We start from the raw sequence: 27,496 nt of genomic DNA on the forward strand, positions 1-27,496 counted from the left end.
CTTATCTACTACTAGCTCTAACTTTTGTTTGGGGTTCTCTGCTATAAAAATAATAATGATTATGATTTATTGTGCACTTATGAAGTACTAAGCATTGGGCAATATCTCTTATCTCTTGAAAATAACTATGTTATTTCACACACTTTATAGATTAAAAAAAACAATGTGCAGAAATTAAATAAGTTTCCCAAAGTTTTACAACTGTCTTGTTTGAATTTCAAACCCAATTCCATTGGTTGCCAAAGTTTTTCCTTTATGCTATACTATCTCTATATGATAAAGTCACATCACACTACTTTGACCCTTTCCACTTGAGAATCAAGAGAGTTTATAATAGAAGGAGTTAAGATGTACCAATTTAAAAATAGTTTTTTTTTCTTTTATTAGGTTCGGGCTGCGTGAACTAGGAAATAAGGGGGTAAAACACATAACATGAGGAATAAAAATGGATAAAACATGGGGATCATAGAAAATATAGATGAAGTACTTTAATTCTCTTTAACCAATCTATATGGTGTGATTACTACTTTTCCAGCATAGTATGGGTAAGAATATGAGTCATATAAGATAAAGCCCCTGCCCTCATGGAGCTTATTTACTTGGGGAAGATAAAGTAACACATATTAAACCTGACTATACAAAACAGATTTAGAAGATATGTGACTTCATGACATATTTTTCCTTAAACAGAGAATCACTATCCCCATTCACGTTTAAGCTGAAGTGACGCAAAAAGGAAATCATATTAGAGCTTTTACAAAAGATTTGCTTTTCTATCCCTAACCTATGTCATGCTAAGTTTAGAGTAAATGTTCTGAATTTTAGATATAAGGCCATATTAGAGACTAGGACAGAATATGTGGTTTTAGATACAAGTTAAAATAAAAACAAGGAAAGGGCACAAACAAAAATTTACAGAGAGACTCTCCTAAATAAGTCTCGGGGAATAAAATAATTTATGTGTATACTTCATTGCCAACCTCCTATTACACTCTCTATTGGGTATAGGGCATCAAAATTGAAGGGAAAAGCATGAGGTCCTTCATATAAAAAACTGATGCTACATACCAACCATCAGAATAGAAAGTAGAGCTATATTTATATTTGTGAGTCATTTTTTCCCTTAAGACCAAGGCCTTGGAGTTAGAGGATGCCTGTCCCAGGTTCACAACACAATCTATGGCTATATTTCAGAAAGAATTAACGAGAATCTGACTCACATACTTAAGTTTAGGAGCTCAGTGTTGTAAACATCTAACCCACCTAGTTACAGATCTCTGGGTAAAAAATTAAAAGAAAAAAAACCAAAAACACAGTAACAGGGTTTTAAGATAGTTCATCTGATAATGTTGGTTATTACCCCATATCTTCCTGGTCTCTGCAATGCTCCCCACCCCCTGCCCATGTTTATGTTTCCGTATCCAAGAGGAAATAAAGGAAGGAACTTGGGACATCCATCCCTGATTTAGAACTCTGTTCTAAATCATACTTTGAGCAGGTATCAATTACAGGCTTGAGCTTCAAGTTGTGCTCCTTTGGGACTGACTTGGGGTATAAACCTGAACAAGACAGCAAGATTTCTCATTTTTCAGTTTCTCTATCTATGAAAATAGTGTGATTAAGGACACCTCTTTCTATAGGGTGTGTATCATAATGCTAATGCTAATACTTACTAGGTACTTTGCACTCCTTTGGTCAGAGTTCCTCTATACAATTTGTAAAATGCCATGTGAAATTGGATTGAAATCACTCTGGGAAAATTAAGTTGCACCTGTCTTTCACCTGATAGGTTTCCTTCAGTACATTGGAGCATTGCATTTGGTCAAGCTTGCAGTTCTAAATGCTTATGAGAAGGGTAATTGTTATAAGGCTTGCAGCAGAATAAATGAGAAAGAGACGTGTGAGTTTTATGGATTAGTGAAATCACTGCTTTTATAAGTGCCTTATGGAATGGCCTAACACATTAAAAACTATTGTGGGTTTGTACTCTAAATACATGGCAGATTTTACAGAGCTGGACATTTGAATTGCTCAATTTAACATTTGATTTTACTCATTTCTCTTTTGTTTTGTCTATTGTGTCACTGCTACCAGTCTACAAGTTTTCAATGAGAGAGGCCATGTCTCCTTTCTTTTTATCTCCAGTGACATCTAACATGGTGACTTGATTTACTACATGGCATTGCTCATCACTTAATTCCTTTGTCCTTGACAGATAATTTAGCAAATTGTAGCAGCAGAAAAGGAGGTAAAGAGGAAAAAAGAACATTTGTCTCATTTTGGTTAATTTCCAGTCTTCTATGTCAGTAGAAATGGATGTCTAGGTGTCTGTGTTTCTGTATGTGTGGGGGCTGGGGTAGAGAGAGAGAAGAGGAAGAGATAAGAATAGATGTTGATGTTTTGCACATAGTAAAGACCACTGGTTTCCATGTCATTGCAAAAAAAAAAATGAGGGATACTTGTTTCTGGTGATTTGTATGCTGTGGTGACTTAGAAAGTTGACTGCCTTAATAACATAAACAAAACTTTCATCCAAAGAGTTGGACTGTATGAGGGGGAGAGAAATATGTGTGGATACACACATACTACAGAATGTGTAGTTGTGAGGAAATGTGATGTTGATAAAAAAAACACAAGGATTTTGAATTAAAACTTAAATTCTAGTCTTGGCTCTGCTATTAACTTGCTATGTAAATCAAGATGAATCCCCTGCTTTCTCTAGCCCTCAGTTACCTTGTTTGTAAAGACTAAAGCATCAGTAGAGATTAGAAGGTTATTAATAGAGATGTAATAAAGACTAATAGTCTAATCTTTAGTTTAAATACTCAATCAGTCTGCCAGAAATTTAAAAATTATAATAAGGCTCACCGAATCATCATGATGTCATCTTTGGGCTTATTAATGAAAATGGCATGTTGACCCAAGTGCTCAATAAGTATTTGCTCTCTGAACTTGTTGAATTACTTACTCCATATGTAGGCTGCTGAGCAGGCTTCAGTGTATGATGTAAGGGGTTTAACCTGATTAAAACCTCTCCCTTACTCTCCTCCTATGGTACTGTACCATGCTCTTTTTTGCTTAGGTCTGCAATAGTTCCCATGAGTTATTTAAAAATAGGCTGCTGGGAAAATGTCTGCATGCTTTTTGTGAAGGTCTTGGATAATATCTTCTAGTCCTCTGTCCTTAATGCATTAGCTTAAATCTACTTATTTTCTGAGGTTAAAAGTAGAGACACTGGGGCTTCCCTGGTGGTGCAGTGGGTGAGAGTCCACCTGCCGATGCAGGGGATACAGGTTCGTGCCCAGGTCCACGAAGATCCCACGTGCCACAGAGCAGCTGGGCCCGTGAGCCATGGCCGCTGAGCCTGTGCGTCCGGAGCCTGTGCTCCGCAATGGGAGAGGCCACAGCAGTGAGAGGCCCATGTACCAGAAAAAAAAAAAAGTAGAGACACTGGCCCTAAAAATGTTTTGATGAGGAGCAGTCCATGACAGGAATAAGTTTGTGCACATCACGAAAGTCTGCCTAAGATTATGGGTCTTGGATTGGATACGGACTCCAGGCAGGTAGGTTGTGATGTGAGGACTCTTGATCAGACATGAGGTGATGAAGCACTTAAAAATAAGAACACAAAATTTCTTCATATTTTTCCAATTTTTATCTAGAATTAGACCTATCTGCCAAATCAAACTTTCTAGTAGACTTAAGAGTATCAGAACCTTAGGGATAATTTAGTCTACAAAGTCCTTCATTTTACAGATGAGAGACTGAGCACCAGAGATGGAAGGAACTTTCCTAAGGTTATACCACTAATTAGTGATACGGCCAAAACTAGAAGCCAGGTATCCTATGCCTAACCAGTGTTCTTTCCCCTACATCCTGCTTTCGCTCAGCTTAGGTGGCCTGTTTTGGCAGTTGAAAAAGCCAGCGAGTAAAACAGTAATTTTATGGTATATGACTGTTCTAGAAGAAATTGATGAAGTGACTGCCAAACCAAAATCCACTTGTTGATATCTTGCCTGAGTCCTGTCCATGAAATACAATAAATTAAATGACCAAAAAAAAAAAAATTCCTGAGAATATTCACCATCTTAATAGAATCTGCTTCTAGTCAGCTGGATTTGCCTGGTAGAGTTTATGATTAATCTGCGGCCCTGCTCAGTCATTGAATTCTGTCCCTATGGTTTATTACTCTAGTTTGTCCTCACATATCTGCCCAGTTTAGGTGGTACTTGGATAATTCTTGTTCTACCTTCACACATGGCAAACTACCAGTAGAGATTAACTGTCTGTAACTTCCTGTCTGGGCTTCCTTTCTTAGTCCCCATGACAGACTTCTGTGGATACTGGGACACCTGATAATGCATTACTCATTCTCTTCTCAGGTCTATTTATTCAGCATTGTTACCTTTTTTTTAAAGAAAAAGCAATTTAGAAAGAACTTTAGTCTACTTTATTTTCACCATTAATTTTCTTCATCAGGTCCTTTTAAAGCATATATTGAGAGGTTCCTGTGTGCCCAGCACGTTATTTGCTATGTCTTAGAGGCAAGAGGAAAAGGACAAATAACGTGTATTGACCATCTATTGTGTCAAGCATGGTCTTACTGGCTTTTACTTGGGATATCCCATGTAATTGTAACAATACACCCCAGGAGTAGGCATTGTTTATTATACCATTTTACAAGGGGGAGAAAGAGGGAGAGAGAATAGAGGGAGAGAGGGAGGGAGAGAGGGAGAGCAGAGGGGAGAAACAGAGAAAGAGAGACAGAGAGAGAGAGACAGAAAGAGCGAGAGCGAGAGCGAGAGAGAGAGAGAGAGAGAGAGAGAAAGAGAGAGAGAGAGGAAGAGAGCCACTTTCCCCAACTGAACCTGGCATTTGAACTCTGGTCTCTTTGAAAGGATCCCCTTCCCCAAGGAGCTGGCAATCTATCTGAGAAAAGATTGTTAAAATGACTGTTTTGAAGCAAACTTGTTTAGGTGGCAGCTGCTATGTTAGTTGCCTGCCTTCTATCTTTCCCGCCCTCTTCTCCCCTTTGTAGAATTCTCTGCCAAAACTTATGATACAATCTGGCTTCTCAAGTAATCCTACTACATTACACCACCTAAGGCTATCTGCCTCTACATTCCTTTACCTCCCTTCTTCTACCAAGTAAAACTCTCGCTCTTTATATTTCATCCCATTCACTTTTTAAGGTGAACTACCTTATCTGATTGATTACAGTTAATGGGTTAAAGTGAAAGTCTTCCTTGTAGTAGTTTCATTTTAATAGGAGATTCTTGGAGACAAAGTGCCTTAAAGACAAAGTGCCTTAAAGGATTCAATCTATAATGGTATATTTCAGGCAAAGTGGCAAGCCTGAGCAAGTGATCCCTGGGTAAAGTGAAGCAGAGAGGAGCAGGTGTGGAGTGTGTTTTTTTGATGTCCTCAAATCACCACACATAGGAAGCCATCTATAAGCATTGCAAGGGTACCTGTAAGGTAGTTTTGCACAGAAGTTAGTCTATCTTCTTAGCACCAGCTGTGCTGACAGCCAGTGGCCAGCTGGGTCTCCTTTCATGTGTATTCACTAATTAATTAAACAGTTGCGGTCATGAGAACTTAGAAAAATCCCTAACTGAGAAAAAAATCAGTTTCTACACTCCAACTGTGTTGAGTTTGACTATAAGCTGTGAGATTTTCCTGGGCTAGCTCATTATAATGAAGAGCTCCTTATGACAAGGGAGGGACTGTGAGCCCTGCCACTGACATCCTTATCCACTCTCACCCTTTCCAAAAGCTGCTAAGTCAACAGGAGATGTCAGATGGTAGTAAAGGGATTTCCACTCACCCTACTTTGCTACCACTAAGGGCTAAGTGTAACTCTTTTCACGCTCTCCTTTGCCCAGTGGTAATCTGTTTCTGGGGTCTCAGCATCTACTTGCTGAAATTTTCCAGCCCTCCTGAGCATCGTCTTCATGCTGCATTTGATCACTGTTCTTCTATGTTCTTTCAGGTATGAATGAATTAAACCAGCTAGATTCCCTATGGCTTCTTCAGGGGACCCTATTGCTCTGATTAAAGAATTTCCCCAACACTGGAGAAAACAGTACATACTAAACTATTATCTTGACTTCTCTTTTGGCATCACCCCTAAAAGAGTGCTCTTTCATTCTGTGGGCCCTGGGCAGGCAATGAGAGCCTGTCCCACATCTGGTCCACTTGATAGATTACCAGGTAATGGCCAGTTAAATTACATTTATCTCAGTCAATAAATGTAATCTTATAGAACATGAAAAGCTGTGGTTTATAGAGTATTTGGTAGAATGTGATTTTTATTAATAGTGTCCCATTGAGTCATACTGGAGCCTGAGACAAAAGGAAGAATCAGTTTAAATTATATAGATAGATATAGATATAGATATAGATATAGATATATCACTCAGCACACATTGGCCACCCTAGTCATACAATAGAGGATAATATGTGTTTGTTGAGAAAAGGGATGCCATTTGCTAAAAAAGAAGATTACAGTAGCTGTAGGTGACTCATGCATATTAGGCAAGCACCTATTCACTGATTACTAAGCTTAAGGTCAATGAATGTAGGTTCAGAACAGATTATGGAGATAGGGGTGGTGTTTGTTATGCTTGCTTTTGGCTCCTTTGTCTTGATACCTATTCTTAGAAGAAGAGTATTACTGAAAAACCAGCCTAGATATCTAACAATCAGAAGTGGACATGACTAATAGATGCCTAATACTTAAGCTCAGTTTAAAAAATCATGAGTATAAACCAAATTGACAAACCTTCAGCTAGACAAGAAAAAGAGAGAGGACTCAAAGGAAACAAATGAAAGAGAAGTTACAACTGATAGCACAGAAAAATGAAGTATCATAAGAGACTACTCTGAACAATTACATGGCAAAAAAATGGACCACTGAGAACAAACAGTAAATTCCTAGAAACATATAATCTTCCAACACTGAATCATGAAGAAATAGAAAATCTGAATAGACATATTACTAATAAGGATATTGAAACAGTAATCAAAAATCTCCCAACAAACAAAAGTCCAGGATTAGATGCCTTCACTCATGAATTCTGCAAAACATACAAAGAAGATTACATACCTATCTTTCTCAAACTTTTCCAATAAACTGAAGAGGAGGAAATCCTTCCAAACACATTTTATGAAGGCAACATTACCCTGATACCAAAACCAGACAAGGATACCACAGAAAAAGAAGACTACAGGACAATATCCTTGATAAACATAGATGCAAAAATCCTCAACAAAATGTTAGCAAATCTAATCCAACAATATATTAAAAGGATTATATGATCAAGTAGGATTTATTCCAGAAATGTAGGGATGTTTCAACACATACAAATCAATCAATGTGATATATCACATTAACAAAATGAAGGGTAAAAATCATATGATCAACTCAATAGATGCATAAGAATCATTTGAAAACAAATCACATACATTTATGATAAAAACTCCCAACAGGGCTTCCCTGGTGGTGCAGTGGTTGAGAGTCTGCCTGCCGATGCAGGGGACACAGGTTCGTGCCCTGGTCCAGGAAGATCTCACATGCCGCAGAACGGCTGGGCCCGTGAGCCATGGCTGTTGAGCCTGCATGTCCGGAGCCTGTGCTCTGCTATGGGAAAGGCCACAACAGTGAGAGACCTGCATACCGCAAAAACAAAACAAAACAAAACAAAACAAAAAACAATAAAAAAACCTCCCAATAAAGTAGGTACAGCAGGATGATACCTCAACACAATAAAAGCCATATATGACAAACCAACAGGTAAAATCATACTCAATGCTGAAAGCTTTTCTTCTATGATTAGGAACATGATGAGGATTCCACTCTTGCCACTTTTATTCAACATAGTATTAGAAATTCTAGCCACGCCAATTAGGCAAGTAAAAGAAATTAAAGGCAACAAAATTGGAAACAAAGGAAACTGTCACTACTTTCAGAAGAAATGATACTATATATATAGAAAACACTGAAGACTGCACCCCAAACTGTTAGAAATAAGTGAATTCACAAAAGTCACAGGATACAAAGTCAATATACAGAAATCTGTGGTGTTTTTATACACTATTAGTGAACTATCAGAAAGAGAAGTTAAAAAAAATCCCATTTACTATTGCATCAAAAAAAAAAACAACACAAAAAACCAAAAAAAAAAAACACCTAGGAATAAAATTAACCAAGGAGGTGAAAGACCTTTACACTGAAAATTATAAGACACTGATTTAAAAATGGAAGAAAACACAAATAAATGCAAAGTTATTCCATGCTCATGGATTGGAAGAATTAATATTGTTAAAATGTCCATACTACCCAAAGCAATCTACAGACTCAATGCAATGCCTATCAAAATTCCAATGGCATATTTCACAGAACTAGAATAACTAATACGAAAATTTTTATGGAACCACAAAAGATCCTGAACAGCCAAAACAACCTTGAGGAAGAGCAAAACTGTAGGTATTATGCTCCCTGATTTCAAACTATACTACACATCTGTAGTAATCAAAACAGTATGGTACTGGTGCAAAAACAGACACACAGATCAATGAAACAGAACTGAGAGCTCAGAAATAAACTCACACGTATGGACAATTAATTTACAACAAACAAGCAAGGAACATGCAATGGAGAAATGACAGTCTTTTTAATAAATGTTGTTGGGAAAACTGGACATCCATGTGCAAAATAATGAAACCATCTTACCCAACATACAAAATTAACTCTAAATGAATTAAGTACTTGAGTATACAATCTAATACCATAAAATTCCTAGAAGAAAACATAGGTGGTAACCTCACTGACATGGGTCTTAGTGATGTTTTTGTGGATGTTACTCCAAAGGTAAGGAAAACAAAAGCAAATGTAAACAAATGGAACTACATCAAACTAACAAGCTTCTGCACAGAAAAGGAAACCATTCTCAAAATCAAAAGGCAGCCTACTATATGGCAGAATATATTTGCAAAGAATATATCTGATAACGGGTCAATATCCAAAATATATAAAGAATTTACACAACTGAACAACAAGAAAACAATCTGATTTAAAAAGTTGTAGAGGATCTGAATAGATATTTTTTTTCCAAAGAAGACATACAGATGGCCAACAGGGACATGGAAAGATGTTCAACGTCATTAATCATCAGGGAAATGCAAGCCAAAACCACAATAAGATACCACCTCATGCCTGTTGGAATGGCTATTACTGACAAGACAAGAAATAACAAATGTTGGAGAGGGCGTGGAGAAAAGATAACCTTCCTACACTGTTGATGAGAATGTAAATTGGTGCAGCCACTATGGAATTCAGTATGGAGATCCCTCAAAAAATTAAGAATAGAACTACCATATGACCCAGCTATTCTGTTTCTAGGTATTTACCTGAAAAACATGAAAACAATTTGAAAAGATATATAAACACAAATGTTCATTGCAGCATTATCTACAATAGGTAAGATAGGAAAACAACCAAAGTGTCAATCAATGAATGAATGGATAAAGATGTGGTAAAATTTCATTCTTTTTTATGGCTAACTTTAAATGGAGTATAATCTATAAAAATATTGAATCACTATGTTGTATACATGAAAGTAATATAATATTATAAATCAACTACACTTCAATTTAAAAAGATTATACACACACGCACACACATGCACACACAATGGAATACTACTCAGCCATAAAAAAGCATGAAGTCCTGCAATTTATGACTACATGGATGGAACTTGATGAGATTATGTTAAGTGAAATAAATCAGATGGAAAAAGACAAATACCCTATTATTTCACTCATATGTGGAATCTAAATAAACAAAACAAAACAAAATGAAAACAAAATGAAATGAAAACAAAGTCATAGATACAGCAAACATTAGTGATTACAAGAAAGGAAGGAGGTTGGGGGAGTCAGTGAAATGGATGAAGAAGGTCAACTTTATTGTGATGGAAAGTAACTAGACTTGTAGTGGTGATATTTTGTAGTGTATCAAATGTTTAATTATAATGCTGTACACCTGAAACTTATATAATAAAAAAAACGTGAGCAAAATGACTATGCAGGTCACTAAAATATGGAGAAAAAAAGACCCTAAGTATGGTCACTTTCAGTTATATTCCTAACCATAAGGTCAGGGTTTTAATAAATAATACAATACCTTGTAGTGAAAATATCCTTTGTATGTGAATGTGTACATGTCTAACTTAAGTATTTAGTGTATGGGTTTATGGATATATGAAAGCCAACTTGAAGCCACTCCATCCTTTCTTTCTAGTTGCACTTTCTCGTAGAAGGGGAAAGAACCTCTTCTCAAGATCACTTGAGATTTTTCCTGAGGTAAACAAGATGACTATAGCTGGAGAGCTCAGTGAGACAAGGAGAAAAATTTAGGCATCTGTCCAAAACATATTATGTTTGTAACACACGTAAATTTGTGATTTATTATAGGTGGAGTAGGTTACACAGTTGATATATTTCTGTTGTCTTCTGTGGAATAAATATCTGTTGGCTCAATTAAGGTACTATACTTCCATTGGAAGTATTAACAAATGAAAGTGCTGGTTGAGCCTGAATCCCAGTCGTGATATAAAATTCAAATTAACTAGGGGAAATTCAAATGCATTTTCATTTATTAATAACACTGAAAGTCCATAGTCAAGATAAAACCTCAGGCTCAAGAGAGAAAAAGAGAAATACTCAACTATTACAACTAGCAAACAAACAGAAAAGCTAAACAAGGTGAACAACAACAGTAAAACCTTTGTATTAATAGGTATGCAATTTGTAATTTGTATTAGTAGGTATGTAACTTGTAGTCTATGTAATTTGTTTAAATTATTTCCTCCTTGAGACATTAACCAACATTCAGTCTTTAGTGACAGCATTTATGCATACATATAATTATTTTACACTGTTTAAAATACTAAGAACTTGTTCATTTTATTTAATAATTTATATAGCACTTGGTATAGAATCTTACAAATAACAACTCATTAAATACCCATAGAGGAACGTACTGTTACGTCTTTTTACAGATGAGGCAATTGAGATGTAGAAATGTTTATGTAACTTGCTCAAAGTCACACAGATAGTCAGTTGCAGAGCCTCAATTTGAATACAGGAACACTGGCTCCAGATTCCGTTTTCTTGCCAACTACAAATCATGCCTCATTACTTATAAAATGTTTGCATATTATGCAATAATTATATAATGCATGTACTTGAAAACATATATATGAAATGGAATGCCAGGGCTATTTAAAACCCAGACATAGGGGAATTACCTGGCAGTCCAGTGGTTAGGACTCTGTGTTTCCACTGCAGGGGATACAGGTTCAATCCCTGTTTGGGGAACTAAGATCCTGGAAGTCATGTGGTGCACCAAAATATAAATAAATACAATAAATAAAATGAATAAAATCCAGAAGTAAAATGACAAAATATTAGAGCCAGAAGTGCTACTAAAAGTTATTTGGCTTAACCTAGACATTTCAGAGAAGAAATAGAAGCCCAGATAAATTGACTTGCTCAAGGTTACACAGATATTCAATGACAAAGGTGAAAGAAGAACTCAAGTCTTCTCACTCTCAATCTGATATTATTTTCATTACACTAAATTGCGTTTGCTATTACTAATTTAAATAAATACATCACTATTTATATTTTTGAATAAATGTCACCCTCAAATGAAAAGCTATATGCTTACAGTAGTGATGCTGTGTTTCACCAAATAGTCTCATAACTTCTTCTTTGAAATTATCTTTGAGACTGGATTTGAGCTAATCAAGAAAAATATGTCATAACACACTATGGTCATACCTTATCATACCTTGCTTTTGGCCAAAAATGGCATGTTTAACTTGATCCTTAACTTCATTGTTCAGACTTATTTCTGAATGGCTTTTGCCTGTTTCCAAAATTCAACTACCCTTAAAAGACAAAGATTTTTCACCACAGGGATTATTCTAAAGTATATGAGGCAGACTCTGAGTGCAATTCTAAGGGAGAGTTCCAAAATTTTCCTGAGCAATAAAGAATGTAATTGGAATAAGCCTATAGCCTTTCAAAGTGACAGCTTAGGGAAGACAAACTCGTTTGATTGCTTGCTTCCTGATAAGTTTGTTTATCTATCTATCTATCTATTTATTTATTTTGATATATGTTGGTCCATTTTTTAGGTCTTTTAGTCTCTCAGCAAGATTTTGTGAATACCAGTGTACAGTTTTTTCGACATCATTTACCAGGTATATTTCTAAGTATTTCATATTTTGATGCTATTGTAAAGGTTATCTTTTTCTAATTTCTAATGTACAACTATTAATTACTAGTACATAGATATACAGTGGATATTTCTTTATTGACATTTTTCTGGAAACCTTGCTATATTCAGTTATTAGTTCTGGTAGTTCTTTTTTTGAAGATTGCATTGTATTTTTTTACATAGACAATCATGTCATTTAGAAATAAAGATAATTTTGATTCTTCCTTCCTAGTCTGGATACCTTATTTTCTTTTTCTTGCCTGGTTGCCCTGGAAAGTTGTACAACATTGCATAGAAGGAAAGAGAGCAGACATTATTTACTTACTCTTGATCTTAGGAGGAAATAATTCAGTCTTTCACCATTAAATATGATTTAAGAATGTATATATATATATATATATATATATTCTTTTTCAGATTGTTTTCCATTATAGGTTATTACAAGATATTGACTATAGTTCTGCCTTGTTATTTCTGATAACTTTATTGTTTTAAAAAATATTATCACTGTGAGGAATCCAATGTCTTAACTGCTTCAACTCATTGATGGAGTCTAGAAAGGTAATGTTTGTGTGTGTGTTTGTGTGTGTGTAGGTGTGCTGTATTGTGTCTTTTGGGTGACTTTTCCCAGATAAATAAGTTCACATGGAGAATACCATTCATTCTCCCAGGCAAAGGAAATTTATTGGAGATGAATACCTTGGTGTGGTATGTAGGACATGTTGATGACATAGTTGAAGAAGTTGTGAGAGTAATAAGGAAGTCAGATAGATAGAACTAGAACTAAGGAAAAAACAACATAGATAACAACAGTGTGGCAGAGAAGGTCAGATGGAGGAAGTTGCAGTCTAAATAGGAGGGAGAGAAGAGGAACAGGGCAGAGGGAGGAAAGAGATTAAAGAAAAATTTAAAGTCAAAACTTTGAGTTGTTAGTGTATCAGTGACGTACCCAGTATTAGGAAGAACAGTGAAAGAGAAGGGTCCTAGTTTTAGATAAATTTGCCCTTAAGATTGCTAACCATTTGTTTCAACTTTCCTTTTATCCCGTCTGTAAAGCCTTGTTGAAATGATCGATGGACAGTTAGGTAGATCACAAACAAATGATGGAAGCACATTACCATTTGATGATCATCTTAAAATAAAAAGTAACCATATTTCTCATGTTCACAATTACTCTGTCACTGATGTCAATCATTGAAACAAACGATTGGCCTTCCAAACTGTCAAAGAGTTGTTTTTCCAATCTCGTTTACCCTGACATACACTTAAGTTTGTAAGTATGAGGTGGGGGAACATCTGAATTCAAGGGTTTTTTTGCCATCTCTTAGAGCTAAATGTCATTGCTTTAACACTTGTTAAAATGTTACAAATAAAACAGGAAGAAAATGCAATGAATTCAATTGCAATGAATCTCAAGAAGTGGTTAGTCACTTAGTTTTCAATCCAGTGATATAAAGAGTCATCAAAAACCAACCAAATACTGCAAATGATGCCATTCACTGAAAAAAAAATCCTTTTATTTACTGTCACCAGTTTTGGTTTCAAAGTACCTTCTCTCTTTAGCCTTTCACAAGATACATTTAAGTGAAAGGCATTGGAAATTAATAAATAGCAAGCTTATGCCTAAATTACTTAGGTATCCAGAAGTCCGGCTGTACTCTCTGAGTAGATGATGAGAGAGAGAGGTAAGCAATTGGCTTATGTCAGAGATAAAAGTGAGCAAACTAACAAGTAAATGTAATAGGAAAAAAATATAATCTTTTCTCAACTTCAGATTTTGGGAACAAGTGCCTGTTCAACACACTTTCGGTACTTGGTGAGTTCCCTGGCTATGGTGGGGGAGGAAGTTGTCATTTCCTGCCATAAGAAGGTAGCAGGTGGTGGTAAAAAAAAAAAAAAAAAAAAAAAAAAAAAAGAGTAAAAATAGCACCACATTACCACAAAGAAGTGTGCTCTTCTCCATTTTGGGGTGTGTGTGTGTGTGCATAGTGGGAGGGTAATACTTTTTAAACCTGACTTCCTTTTATTTGCACTTCGCTTGATTGCAATACAATGTGGCTGTTTAAATGTATATTAAGAATTGAGATTTTTAAAAAGGCTATTAGTGTGATTTGAGTCGTGCACTCTGCCTTAGTTCAGAGCTTGCAGATAAATTTGGTAAAATTGTAGTTGAATAAGTTTTTAAACGTTAAGTGAGCATAGAGCTTGTGGGGGTCACTGTTGCTGTGAAGGAATAATTTTCTTTTTGATTGTTTCTGAAATTTCTTCAATTTGATTCCCAAACACTTAAGTGAATACATTTGATTGTTTTGAGGAAACCATGTAGGAAATTGTAATCAGTTCAATGTTATGGCATCCAGAGCACTTATTTTATCCATTGGCAGGTGACCAATAAGAAAGATAGGGCTTCCCTGGTAGCGCATTGGTTAAGAGTCCGCCTGCCGATGCAGGGGACATGGGTTCGTGCCCCAGTCCAGGAAGATCCCACATGCCGCGGAGCAGCTAGGCCCGTGAGCCATGGATGCTGAGCCTGAGCGTCCGGAGCCTGTGCTCCATAATGGGAGAGGCCACAGCAGTGAGAGGCCTGCATACCACACACACACACACAAAAAAAAGATAAAATTTTCCTGTTATTAAAAAAGACAACTTCATACAGAAAATAATTCAAATGTGATTCTCAGCAAATAAAAAAGAAAAACTCTTTAAAAAGTGGTTTTTTAATCTCCAAATACTTCGCAGTAGCCAATATCAATGATTAAAACAATAGCTAGAAATTACTAAATATGTTTTTAGATTTTATAACTTGAAGAGCCTTTAAGTGACATATTTCAAAACTTATACAGAACTGGATAATTGGAAAAAATATTCTACAGACTTACAGGGACATTTGTATTCAAATTTAACAGGCATTTACTAAAGGTCTACCAATGAACATTTAATACAGGTCTGTTCTAAGTGTTTTGAGAAATACATAGATGATTAGGACAGAATTCTTACTCTCAAAAAGCTTACAATCTAGTGAATATATAGACAACCAACTATACTATCAGACAGGATGAAACACAGCAGACTATAAAAGAGGTATAAGCACTATGCAGTGGGAAGTCAAAGGAAGGAGAGTTAATTCCAATTTGGGTGAACTCAAGAGAGTCTTGGAGGAAGAAATGAGATTATAGAAATTCTCCTTTCTATCAAGAATTTTTCTATCAAAGTGGGAAAGTGGGGATGGGGGACTGGACCTTGAAGACATTTCAACTAAATTAAAAGAGAGAGAGACATTAAAAGGTACATGATGTGTTCAAGATAAGCCTGGCATGGTGGAAGCCTAGGGAATTTGGAAGAGTGTAAAAAGAGATTGGGCTCAAGAGAGAAAATAGAGCTTTGAATGTCAGATATTTACATCATCAAAGTGTGAATATTTGAAGGATTTTGCACAAGTGCATGATATGCTTCAACCTGTATCTGACAAAGACATCTGCAGAAATATGTTAGTCTAAAATAATAAAGTTGTGATATTTAACATAATAGAAAGGAAGTACAGCTATTGCTCATGTCAAAATGTTGTAAACAGAGATAAAATATGAATGTCTGTTCCTCCTGAAATATTGCTGAGTGTTACTGATACTATGCTGGAAATGTACAAAAAGTTTGCAATTGCTGGTCCGTATTCTTTACTTGCTTGCCTATTCATTTTAGGTGGAAGATGACACTCTATACTTTGAGTCAAAACAGAACAGAAGCTCATAGTCTTTCTGTAGGAGCATCTGCAAAAGACTTTAGAAGAAGAGATTTTCTGGGTTTCTTAGATACTTTTCAACCCATACTACAGACTGCAAGAAAACAGTGGATGATATATATCTGCTTCTTTTAAAACAAATTTATCTATTTATTTACTTATTTATTTTGGCTGCATTGTGTCTTTGTTGCTGCTCACAGGCTTCCTCTACTTGCCGCAAGCAGGGGCTATTCTTCATTGAGATGTGCGGGCTTCTCATTGTGGTGGCTTCTCTTTGCTGCTAAGCATGGGCTCTATGCACACAGGCTTCAGTAGCTGTGGCACGTGGGCTCAGTAGTTGTGGTTCATGGACTCTAGAGTGCAGGCTCAGTAGTTGTGGTGCATGAGCTTAGTTGCTCCACGGCATGTGGGATCTTCCCAGACCAGGGCTCGAACCTGTGTTCCCTGCATTGGCAGGCAGATTCTTAACCACTGCACCACCAGGGAAGTCCCAATATATATCTGCTTTTAAAGCCAAAGAACAAGATCAATGAAGGACAGCATTGGCTTGTCCTTCATTATATCTCAATCTTGAACTATATTACCTTTCACTCCAGTGAAATGTCATCAGAAGTGACCCAAATATTACAAATAATGCCACTCACTGAAAAATTATTTTATTTGCTAACAGAGCATTATGCAGTAAAAACAAATACACAAAATTCCAGTCAAATATTGCACATGCATCAAGCTCCAGAGGCTAACATAATCCCAGACTTGACTTCAGATGGGGTCTGTGATTCTTTAGGACACTTCAGCCCTGTCCTAGAGAAGAGTAAAATTTCTCGGTCTTTGTGAATCTAGTGCCTAAAATATTAGTGTGGGATGAAGAGAGTGTCATATGAAAGGGTCCCATATGACAATTTTCACAACCTCTTTTCAATCAATATGTATATGATGTCATCTCAGACAAATGTGATAACAGTTCTGGTGAGGACCTACAATCTAATTTGATGTTTGATGTTTCATACCTGGGGCATCCTTATTCCAGACTTGGGCTAGAGTGATCTCCAAGTGAATATGTCATTACCCGGTTCTTGGATCCATGGGTACAGTAGATTTAGCACAAGGGTCTTTGAAGTTAGTCTAGGACTCTCCCCATTTTACCCCCTATAACCCTCCTTTTGGAGACAGATCCAGGGAAAGAGAACCCTCCACTTCTAACACTTTACAATCATAGCTCTTTTCTCAAATGTGGTGGCTTACAAAAAAGGAGAGTTTGGGAAGAAGAAACGTTAGCAGTGATGTGCCAGCCTCTCTGCTTCCACCTAAGCCAAGGGCCATGCACCGGTCACAGCATTCCCATCACTGGCGGAAAATTAGTCAAGGAATACAGTCATCATTTTCAATGACACTTCAGTCTCAGTAATCAGAAAAATACCTCTAAGAGCCAAGAGTTTCCAGAAGACTCAGTTTGCTTCTACTAGTCAGGAGGGTTGCTGATGCTGGAAGGAGAACTGTAGGACCACAGTAATGGTTCCTGGTATGTGGTTACGCTTTAGACAGTGACTTAAAAGACTTTTGGGACTTATTTTTTGAAGTGAGAATCTTGATTAATTTATAGGATCCACTTTCTAAGTATAGAAAACACGGTAGAATATTGAGAAGTAAACAACTAGAAGCCTGTTGAGAGAAGACATACTACCAAGAGCCATAAAATAAAACAGGTCCAGCAAAGAAAAAAACACCACTAGGGGAGGCTTATATTCAGTCATCTGGGATAACAGTGTTCAGTGTCTTGTACCCCTTTCATATGCCTCCCTTAAAGCCTGATTGAAGAACAGTATATATTATCTGTCATTTAAAATTCAAGAATAGGACTTTCCTGGCGGTTCAGTTGTTAAGATTCTGTGCTTCCAGTGCAGGTGCCATAGGTTTGATCCCTGGTCGGGAAACTAAGATCCCACATGCCATGCAGTGAGGCCAAACGATTAAAAAAAAAAAGTAAAATTCAAGACACCCCCCTTTATTAGATTAATTGTCTTGTTCTTTGGATATCAAATGTTCCCTGGGAATTTTTCAGAGTAATTACTGAAGGTTCTATGAATGCTTTATAGGGTAATTACTGAGGGCTAAACAATTCCTTTTTGCCATTTGCATTTAAGTATTTAAAATTCAATTTAAATAATTTTCCATCAGGATTCTTTATGCAGTTTCTGAAGACCCCAATATCTGCTGAGAGGTTTCTATATTATGCTTTGCTTTTTAAAAACACAATGCTATACACCTTGTATAATATAGTGTGGATAAAATGGCTCCAAATTATAAGTAAAACACAAGTAACTGTGGAGAGGGGGGTAACCACTGAGCACCAAGACCAGAAAGATCTGATACAATGAGCAGAAAGACAAAGGATGCAAAAGCTCTGAGGTCTATTACACACGATCCAGAAATCCTGAGTTTGTCTGAGGTACTGACATTCCCCAAGAAAAGTTACCAGGTTTAAATTACTGCACTCCATCTTTAAGGGTGGGAGGCTGAAATTCTAAGCCTAAACTCTCCCTATAAGGCAAAAGGCTTATCTTTAAGAAAAAGGAGTTTGGGCCCCAGCCAACAAGTAGGAAAGGACTTTTCCTTTCTTTTTCCTTAAAGGAGGGCTTTTTGGTGATCCATGAATTTACACCACATTAGGTAGCTACCTACACCCCAAATCAAGGCCAGCTCCGGAATGAGGCCCTGGAGACTGGTTTAACTTTCCACTTCACCCTTGCTCTTTTTACCAGAACCCTTAAGGTTGGTTTACTCCTCCACTTTCACAGACTATTAATCCTGTGAAGCAGTGGATAGGGTACACTCTCAAAGAGAAAATTGCAAGAAAAAGAACTGCAAAAAAGTGAAAAGGGCCAGAAGGACCTGATTATCTTGGACCTTAGTTTATTTTATGTAAGCTTGGAAGCTTATAACTTTCCTTAAAAAAAATCCCCCTTCTTGTCCAAATGCTCATGTCTGGTCTGAGACACAAGGTGACATTCAAAAGAGCTGAGGAAATTCCCCACAGCCGTGTCAGCAGTGAGAACAGAAAATATGTACCATTTTCCGACTGTAACATAACTTGTGATCTTCTCATCACTTCTACAAAGTGAAAATATTTTAAATGTAACATGTAAAATGAAACTTTGTGTAAAATGGTTACTTGTATTTTAAATAGAAAGTTATTATATACACCATGTTAGCCCAGAGACCACATTTTGAGAAGCCCTGCTTAAGAAAAAAGGAAAGAATAAAAATAGACACCTATAAATCATGTGGATAAGAGGGAGACCCTGAGAGGTGGGAGCCGTGTAAGAACAAACTATTTTTTTTTTAATGGATGGAAGGAGCAAGAAAGTGGATAGTGGTTAAAGTAATTTTTAATTATCAGTACAGATTTCAACAGCTTCTGCAGTAACCCATTCCCAATACCAATTGGCACATGTTGGTCTTCAGGATACGAAATGATTGCAAACTAAGATATCTGAGGAAAGGCAGCATGTCTGGGCATTATTCACTCTGATGGGAGATTGAGTGATGACCTTCCTTCTTTCTATGAGTAATTAAAAGTGTATTACTCAGAGCAGAGCAACAAGATACAGAATCTGATGAAGAGGAAATGTGCTTCAGATCTCAGAAGAGACATTTAGACTCAGCTAAGTGAAACTTCCTAGCAAAACAATAACTCTAACTGCTTTGTCCACACATAGGTATTTCATCCCTTCATGGAGCTGGCCTATCAGGGAATCATAGATGTCAGAGATAAGAGGAGTTGGGAACATGATTAGATGTGGTATCTATACAGAACACCCCTCTTTTATTTATTTATTTATTTATTTATTTATTTATTTATTTATTTATTTATGGCTGTGTTGGGCCTTCGTTGCTGTGCATGGACTTTCTCTAGTTGTGATGAGCAGAGACTGCTCTTTGTTGCGATGCACAGACTTCTCATTGCAGTGGCTTCTCTTGCTGCCAAATGCACGCTCTAGGCACGCGGGCTTCAGGAGTTGTGACACATCAGCTCAATAGTTGTGACTCATGGGCTCTAGAGCGCAGACTCAGTAATTGTGGCACACGGGCTTAGTTGCTCCGTGGCATGTGGCATCTTCCCAGACCAGCGCTCGAACGTGTGTCCCCTGCATTGGCCGGTGGATTCTTAACCACTCTGCCACAGGGAAGTCCTGCATGTGCTTCTTATTGCGGTGGCTTCTCTTGTTGTGGAGCACCGGCTCTAGGTGTGCGGACTTCAGGAGTTGTGGCTTGTGGGCTGTAGAGCGCAGGCTCAGTAGTTGTGGCACACAGGATTAGTTGCTCTGTGGCACGTAGGATCTTCCCACACCAGGGATCGAAACTGTGTCTCCTGCATTGGCAGGCAGATTCTTAACCACTGTGCCACCAGGGAAGCCCCCCACCCCTCTTTAAAATAAAAATTTTGATGGAACATTCTCCCTAGGAGAATTAGCTAGGTAAAGACTTTCTAAAGTATTTGCTTACTGAGCTGTAGTCAGCTCTTAGATATAGTTGCTGGACAGGTTTTCTGGAAATACTGTAAATTATTTCACTTTGAAGATTTTCAAAAGTGAAAAAGAAGTCCTGAGATTTGCTATGTGTGCTGATCAGAATCAGGAAGAAATTGTTCTGCTCTCTTCTATTCAATATTTGTGATTACTCGTGTATCATAAAAGTATAATTGCCTCCCACACACATGTACGCTCCTTGTTCTGTCCCACATTATTTGCAGTCACTTGTAGCACTAGGTCTGCTTTTTCTTGGCTTACTAAAGTGTGTACATAACCAGAACTCTAAAATAAAGTTGGCTTTTGAGCAAGCAGTTGCATTTGACCTGTGATTGGATGGTTGCTGGGCAGAGCTCCACATCCCAAAATATAGTCTCTACTTGCCACTAATATGTCTCAAAGACCACCATTATAAATTAGGTCTTTTAATAATTTTAATAATTCACTTTCCTTTATTAAAATACAGAAACACATTTTGCTGAGATTTTACTAAGAAGTCTCAGTAAAATAACACAGAAAGCTATCCGTGATATTCTTTTGAAACAGGTTTTCCCAGAAATAAGCAACCAAATACATAATATTGCTGAAAACACTCTTGAACCATATCATGAGTAAAATTCAGTGAAGCTTCAGGTTCAGGTAAACGGATAAATATTCATAAATAAAAATACTAAATTCCCACAAGAACTATATATAGAATAGTTTCTGGCCTGTATATTGCTGGAAATCAGGCTAAATTCAGGCCATCAGTTTCATTTTTTCTCTTATGTTTTTCTTCTTCCCAAGGAAGTGCGTAAAATTAAGTAAGGATAGGCTCCTGAAGCAAGAAAAAATTGCTCAAGGTATCTGGCATGTTGCTTCAAATAAATAGCTTATTTAAAATTGGAGTCTGTTCCAGTGTCTGTTACAATACGGATTCCTTCCTGAGAAAGGGAAATCTCAAAAAAAAAATAGTAATATGCTCTGAAAAAAATACCTCCTTCATCTTTTGTGTCCATCGCTCTTAGATAAAGGAATATTTATATTAATTATAGCACAGCTGACTAGGGTTTTTTTTTTCCATGCTTGAAAGCCTTTCCAACAATCCCAAGCAACTTTTCCTACTAGAAAATAATGTTATCTGAACAAAGGGAAAACATTACCAGCTCTCCCAGAAGGAAGTCAGAAGTATATTAAGGGAGATTCTGTATTCAGGAGCATTTCAAGTTTGCAGTTTAGGATATACAGATGAAAAAACATTAAAATGTGGCCAGTGAGGGAACAACCAACAGGAAAAATACAGACTTCAGGAAGATAGTCTTGACTTTAAGTTCACATCACTTAATCAAAATGTTCTTAATATTTAGTTGGTTCCCCTCTTTTGTGTTTTTAGGGTATACTGTACATTGCCTATGATCACAGTTTTCATATTGTGCAGCAATTATCATTCTTCCTTACTAGACTATAAGGTCTAAGAAGACAGAGATCTTGTGCCTTTTTCCACCACCTATATCTCCAGTAGCAAGCATGCACCTGGTAAATGATAAATGCTGAATAAATATTTGCTGGATAAATATTGGATGATCCCAACATATTCCAAACCTAGTTCTAGGTGCTTCGGGGGGTATAAATGTATATAAGACTCAGACCCTGACTTCAACAATTTTCTGGCATAGTTGTGGTGCAGTGGGGTGAAAAGGGGAGCAGAGGCATAAATAAGACACAGACGTAAGTTACTAATGAAAAAGCAGAAGAAGTATGTGCTTTAAAAGAGGTATAAATGAGGGTTTTAAAAAGGAGTTAGGACAACAGTGTTGAGTTAAAGAAGTTTTCACGAAGAACAGGAAATTTGAGAAAGGTCTTCACAAATAAGTAAGACTGGTATGCAAAAAACAAAACAAAACAAAACAAAACAAAAGATATTCCAAGCTGAGGTAGCAGACTGAAAAAATGAAAAAAACTATTTGTGGGGGAAGAAAAAGTCAGTTTGAATAGTATGGAGTGCAGTTGGGCTGGAGTTCTGGGCATGTTAGGAGAGCACTGGGAGACAAAATCCTAAAGGTAGATGGCACTGTATTTAAGGAAGCCATTGACTGCCAGACTGTATTTTGTGATTTGTTGGGCAGTAGGAATCCATTAACGCTTTTTAAGAGCTCATTTTAAGGAAAAAAATATCTGACAGCATTATATAGTATGGAGTAGAAAATGATAAGGGATAGGAAAATAAATTAAGTAATAAGGTCCTGAACTAAAGTATAAACAATGCAAATTTAAAGAATAATATTATGAGAAAGTTGCAGAAAGTAGTAATAATAATAATATCAGTTATTAAGCACTTATGTACCTTACACTATGCTAAATAAATTATATACAGCAGCTCAATTAATTCTCACACTGACTCTCTAAGTTAGGTACTATGATTACAATGAGAAATTAAAGAATCAGAGAAGTTTGGTGATATACCTGAAGTCACACAGTTATTAATTAAAAGAGCAAGAATTTAAACCCAGGTAATCCTGACTCCTAAACATATATTATTTCCCCCATAGTATGCTATCTTCCCTAACTTGTTTGGAAGTGGAAAATAAATGACAAAGAGTCAATGCCTCCAAGACTTTGAGACAACCTAGGAAAACATTAGTGAACTTAATAGCAATGAAGAAGTCAGGAGCAGAATCTGTTTTGAAGTTTTGAGGGATGATGATTTTTGTGTGAGATATATGGATTTTATTTACTGAAATTATTTCATTCAACAAATACTGAGCACTTATTTGGGTCTTCCACAGTCCTCAGTTCTGTTTTATAGCAAGTAAACAAAACACACAAGAATCCTTGTCCTCCTGAACTTTACATTCTAGTAGGGAAAATATATAAAAACAAAATAAATAAGTAAAAATCAAAGAGTATGTTAGTTACAACTGGCAATAGATAAAATAAATGCTGAAGGGAGATGGAGAGTGTTGGAGGTGAGCTGCAGTTTTAAATAGGAAGATGAGGGAAAGCCTCATGAAAAGGACCCACTTGGGTAAAGATCTGAAGGAGGCAAGGAAGTAAAACAAATAAATAACTAGGCTAAAGCATTTCAGGCACAGGGAACTGCCAATTCAAATGCTTTGAGGCAGGAAGGTTCTTGGTCTGTTCACCTAATAGCAAGAATGGTAAAGTTGCTGGAGCAGAGTCCAAGGGGGAGAATCTTAGAAGGTGAGGTCAGAAGAGTAACCAGGGGCCAGATCATGTAGTTAAAATAGGCCATTTGTTGTAAGGACTTTTATTTTTCCTCTGAGTTAGATGAGAAGACATTAGGAGATTTTTTATCAAAGAGGTGACATTATCTGACAAGATATGACATATTTTCAATAAATAGAAAAGTTGGCTTCACTTTCATATGTTAAATTTTAAGACAATAATGAAATATCCAAAAGAAGAGGTGTTATATATAGTTGGAAAGAGAGGTACAGCTCAGGATTGACATATAGATTTAAGAGTCATTGGCTTTGATAGGAGAGGTGAATGTTCATTAGAGGTTGACTGGATGTTTATTTGTATAGTTCTGATTTCTAATCAGTGATGTTAGCAGGTGACGACTTTTATATAAATAGTTAAAAGGTGGTTGAAAACCCAGGGCTTGTGACTTTTTGGTCTGCCACCTAATTTTGCCTGTCACCTAATCAAAATCACTACCTGTGAAAATATTTTAAAGATGTATTTCAGTTTGGGAGCTGAACAACCTCTAATTTTAACCACTCTTTCAACATTGATGTTATTCTTTACAGTCTTGCTTCTTTTTATTTTATAATACTGTCTCTCTACTTCCTTATCTGAGAAATCTCAAGTATTTAACCCCTTCAATCTGAATGCATAGTTCATACTATTTATCAGCATGTTTAAATAAAGTGTGCATCATATCTTTGAACAAATGTGCTATTTTACTTACCAGGCAATTGAGGCAAAATAATAACAATTAAAATTCCTTCAGGGGTTGAATCAAGCCAACTTCAAACATGGATTTGATAATCTACATGGATTTGATAATCCATGGCAGGATGTTTTATAATTTCTACTTCATTTTTGTTCTTCCCCCATACCTTTAAAGTCAGTTAACTCCTCCTGCATTTCAGCAGCCTCGAGGCAACTATCCAGGTGCCTAAACTAAAATTTGTTTTAGAACAAAGGTCATGGACCTAGCTGGGTCACCTTTTTGGGGATTTTGATTCTCTGTATTGATGTCATCGTCCTTTGTCTTGGATAATTGAGAGGTGACTAGATGACCCTTGTTATTGCAAGTAATTAAAGAGAGGCTGGTTGCCCAGTAATTTTCAGACATCTGGGGAAGATATGAAACAAATCAGTGGCCCCTATATGATGGTTCAAGGACAAATGCTGGGTTGGTTATATCTGAATCATATGGGGATCTTTTTAGAAATACAAATTTCAGGCCCTAAGTACTGAATCAGAATCTCTACAGGAGACACCAGAAAATCTAAGGAAAGTTGTAATTTTTTCTAAAATTCCCCAGATGAGTGTGACAATCAGTGATGTTTGTGAAGCTGTGGTCTACGTCAGAGCCTCTCAAATATTAATAATGCCTAAGAATCACTTGTGGTTCTTCTTAAATTGCTGATTGTGTTGCAGTAAGTCCCAGATGGGATCTGAGATTCTTTTGCATTTCTAAACAGCTCTCCAGTAATGCTGGTTCATGGATCACATTTTGAGTAGTAAGGGGCTAGATTTCTTCTCAGATTCCTTCTAGCTATACTGTCTTGTGATTCTAAAGTGTCTTATGGAACTTGTGACTAATCATCCTCATTCACATCAGAACTTTCCATTAAAGGTAATAGATTTTTCTACACATAGGCTTTTGTTTTTTCAAAAATTTCTAGACAATAATTGGCTAATTTTTTTTTCATTTGCAGCTCTGACTTTGTTTCTCATTTTTTAGTTTATGACACATGACTGCAAAAGTCCCAGAAAGATGATCTATCCAAGTTAATCACCTGTGAAGAGTTGTGGACCCACTGAGTACTAAAGCAAACCTTTCTTCTATGTGAGCCAAAAAAAGAAAAACAGCCTGCCAAACACCAGTAAAGAGATGACTGTCATCATATGGGAATTCGAAGAGCTACTATATGGCACATTTATGATCAAATGGAAGAGGATCAACTGTTATGATGTCCCAGAAGGCCTTTTAACTGAGTAAAGAATAAAGAAGAAGGGAAAATTATAACAGCTTGTCATCTGTGCTTGCACATTAGACTTCAATGTAGTTAATGTAGACAAATCCAAAGCAAACATGCAGATAGTTATTTGAAAAAAAAAAAAAAGTCATGTATAGAAGCCCAGACCAATGCAATAAAAAGGAGGTTATTCTATATTCAGTCTCCCCAGCCCATCGATGATCAGTCTTTTAGAAACAGCAGCAGTAGATTATAAATTTAGCTTTTAAGCCACCATTTAGCAAAGGCAGTTTCTCTAGAAAGAAACATGCCTGCTAATGACACATGTGCTGGGACAGATGGATCCAATACAGATTTTCGATACTTCATCTATGCAGTGACATACACCGTCATTCTTGTGCCAGGTCTCATAGGGAACATATTAGCCTTGTGGGTATTTTATGGCTATATAAAAGAAACCAAACGGGCTGTGATATTCATGATAAACCTAGCCATTGCTGACTTACTACAAGTCCTCTCCTTGCCACTGAGGATCTTTTACTACTTGAATCATGACTGGCCATTTGGGCCTGGCCTCTGTATGTTTTGTTTCTACCTGAAGTATGTCAACATGTATGCAAGCATCTACTTCTTGGTCTGCATCAGTGTGCGAAGATTTTGGTTTCTCCTCTACCCCTTTCGCTTCCATGACTGTAAACAGAAATATGACCTATACGTCAGCATTGCTGGCTGGTTAATAATCTGCCTTGCCTGTCTGCTATTTCCTCTCCTCCGAAGCAGTGATGACACCCCTAGCAACAGAACCAAATGTTTTGTGGATCTTCCTACCAGGAATGTCAATCTAGCCCAGTCTGTTGTCATGATGACCGTTGGTGAGTTGATTGGATTTGTCACTCCTCTTCTGATTGTCCTGTATTGTACCTGGAAGACGGTTTTATCACTGCAGGATAAATATCCTGTGTCCCAAGACCTTGGAGAGAAGAAGAAAGCCTTGAAGATGATTCTAACCTGTGCAGGAGTTTTCCTAATTTGCTTTGCACCTTATCACTTCAGTTTTCCTTTAGATTTCCTGGTCAAGTCCAATGAAATTAAAAGCTGCCTAGCCAGAAGGGTGATTCTGATATTTCATTCTATTGCCTTGTGTCTTGCTAGTCTGAATTCCTGCCTTGACCCTATCATATACTACTTTACCACTGATGAGTTCAGAAGGCGGCTTTCAAGACAAGATTTGCATGATAACATAAAACTCCATGCAAAAGCATTTGTGAGCAGCCATACCACTTCTACCTTGACAACTGAACTATGTTAAAAAAAAAACTGGTTGTGGACTGAAACTTAAGCTATAAAATTTCAGTGACATACTATATACATATGATCTCAACTAGAGCCAGCAGCTGTATCTGTGAACCTAAGACAAAGAGAGACTATTAGGTTGAAGTCATTATAAGCACTTAGTTTTGTTAAAATGGACACTGAGTTTCCTTGTATTTAGAAGCAAAGTAATTGTCTATTTATACTAGTAATCAGTTTATATCCCAATATCATATTTTAGTTGTCTTTAAGTAGGATGGACATTATATTATTCTGCAAAAACAGTGTTAAAATCATGGACCTTTTTTTTTTTTTTTTTTTTGTGGTACGCAGACCTCTCACTGTTGTGGCCTCTCCCGTTGCGGAGCACAGGCTCGGGACGTGCAGGCTCAGCGGCCATGGCTCACGGGCCTAGCCGTTCCGCGGCATGTGGGATTTTCCCGGACCAGGGCACGAACCCATGTACCCTGCATTGGCA

The 27,496-nt window shown here is 36.9% G+C and overlaps 1 protein-coding gene across 1 annotated transcript in view; it reads left to right on the top strand.

Annotated features, from left to right (window-relative positions):
- Positions 1 to 27,168, top strand: part of GPR174 (G protein-coupled receptor 174) — a 33,639-nt gene extending 6,471 nt beyond the window's left edge. The window contains exon 2 of the mRNA XM_082610391.1: positions 25,473 to 27,168. Coding sequence (XP_082466517.1) covers positions 26,015 to 27,016 — 1,002 coding nt within the window. The 5' untranslated portion in view covers positions 25,473 to 26,014 and the 3' untranslated portion in view covers positions 27,017 to 27,168. The remainder of the gene's footprint in view (positions 1 to 25,472) is intronic.
- Positions 27,169 to 27,496: the final 328 nt, after the last annotated feature.

This window comes from Mesoplodon mirus, assembly GCF_964341445.2.
Source record: "Mesoplodon mirus genome assembly, chromosome: X".
NCBI classification, from domain to species: Eukaryota; Metazoa; Chordata; class Mammalia; order Artiodactyla; family Ziphiidae; genus Mesoplodon; species Mesoplodon mirus.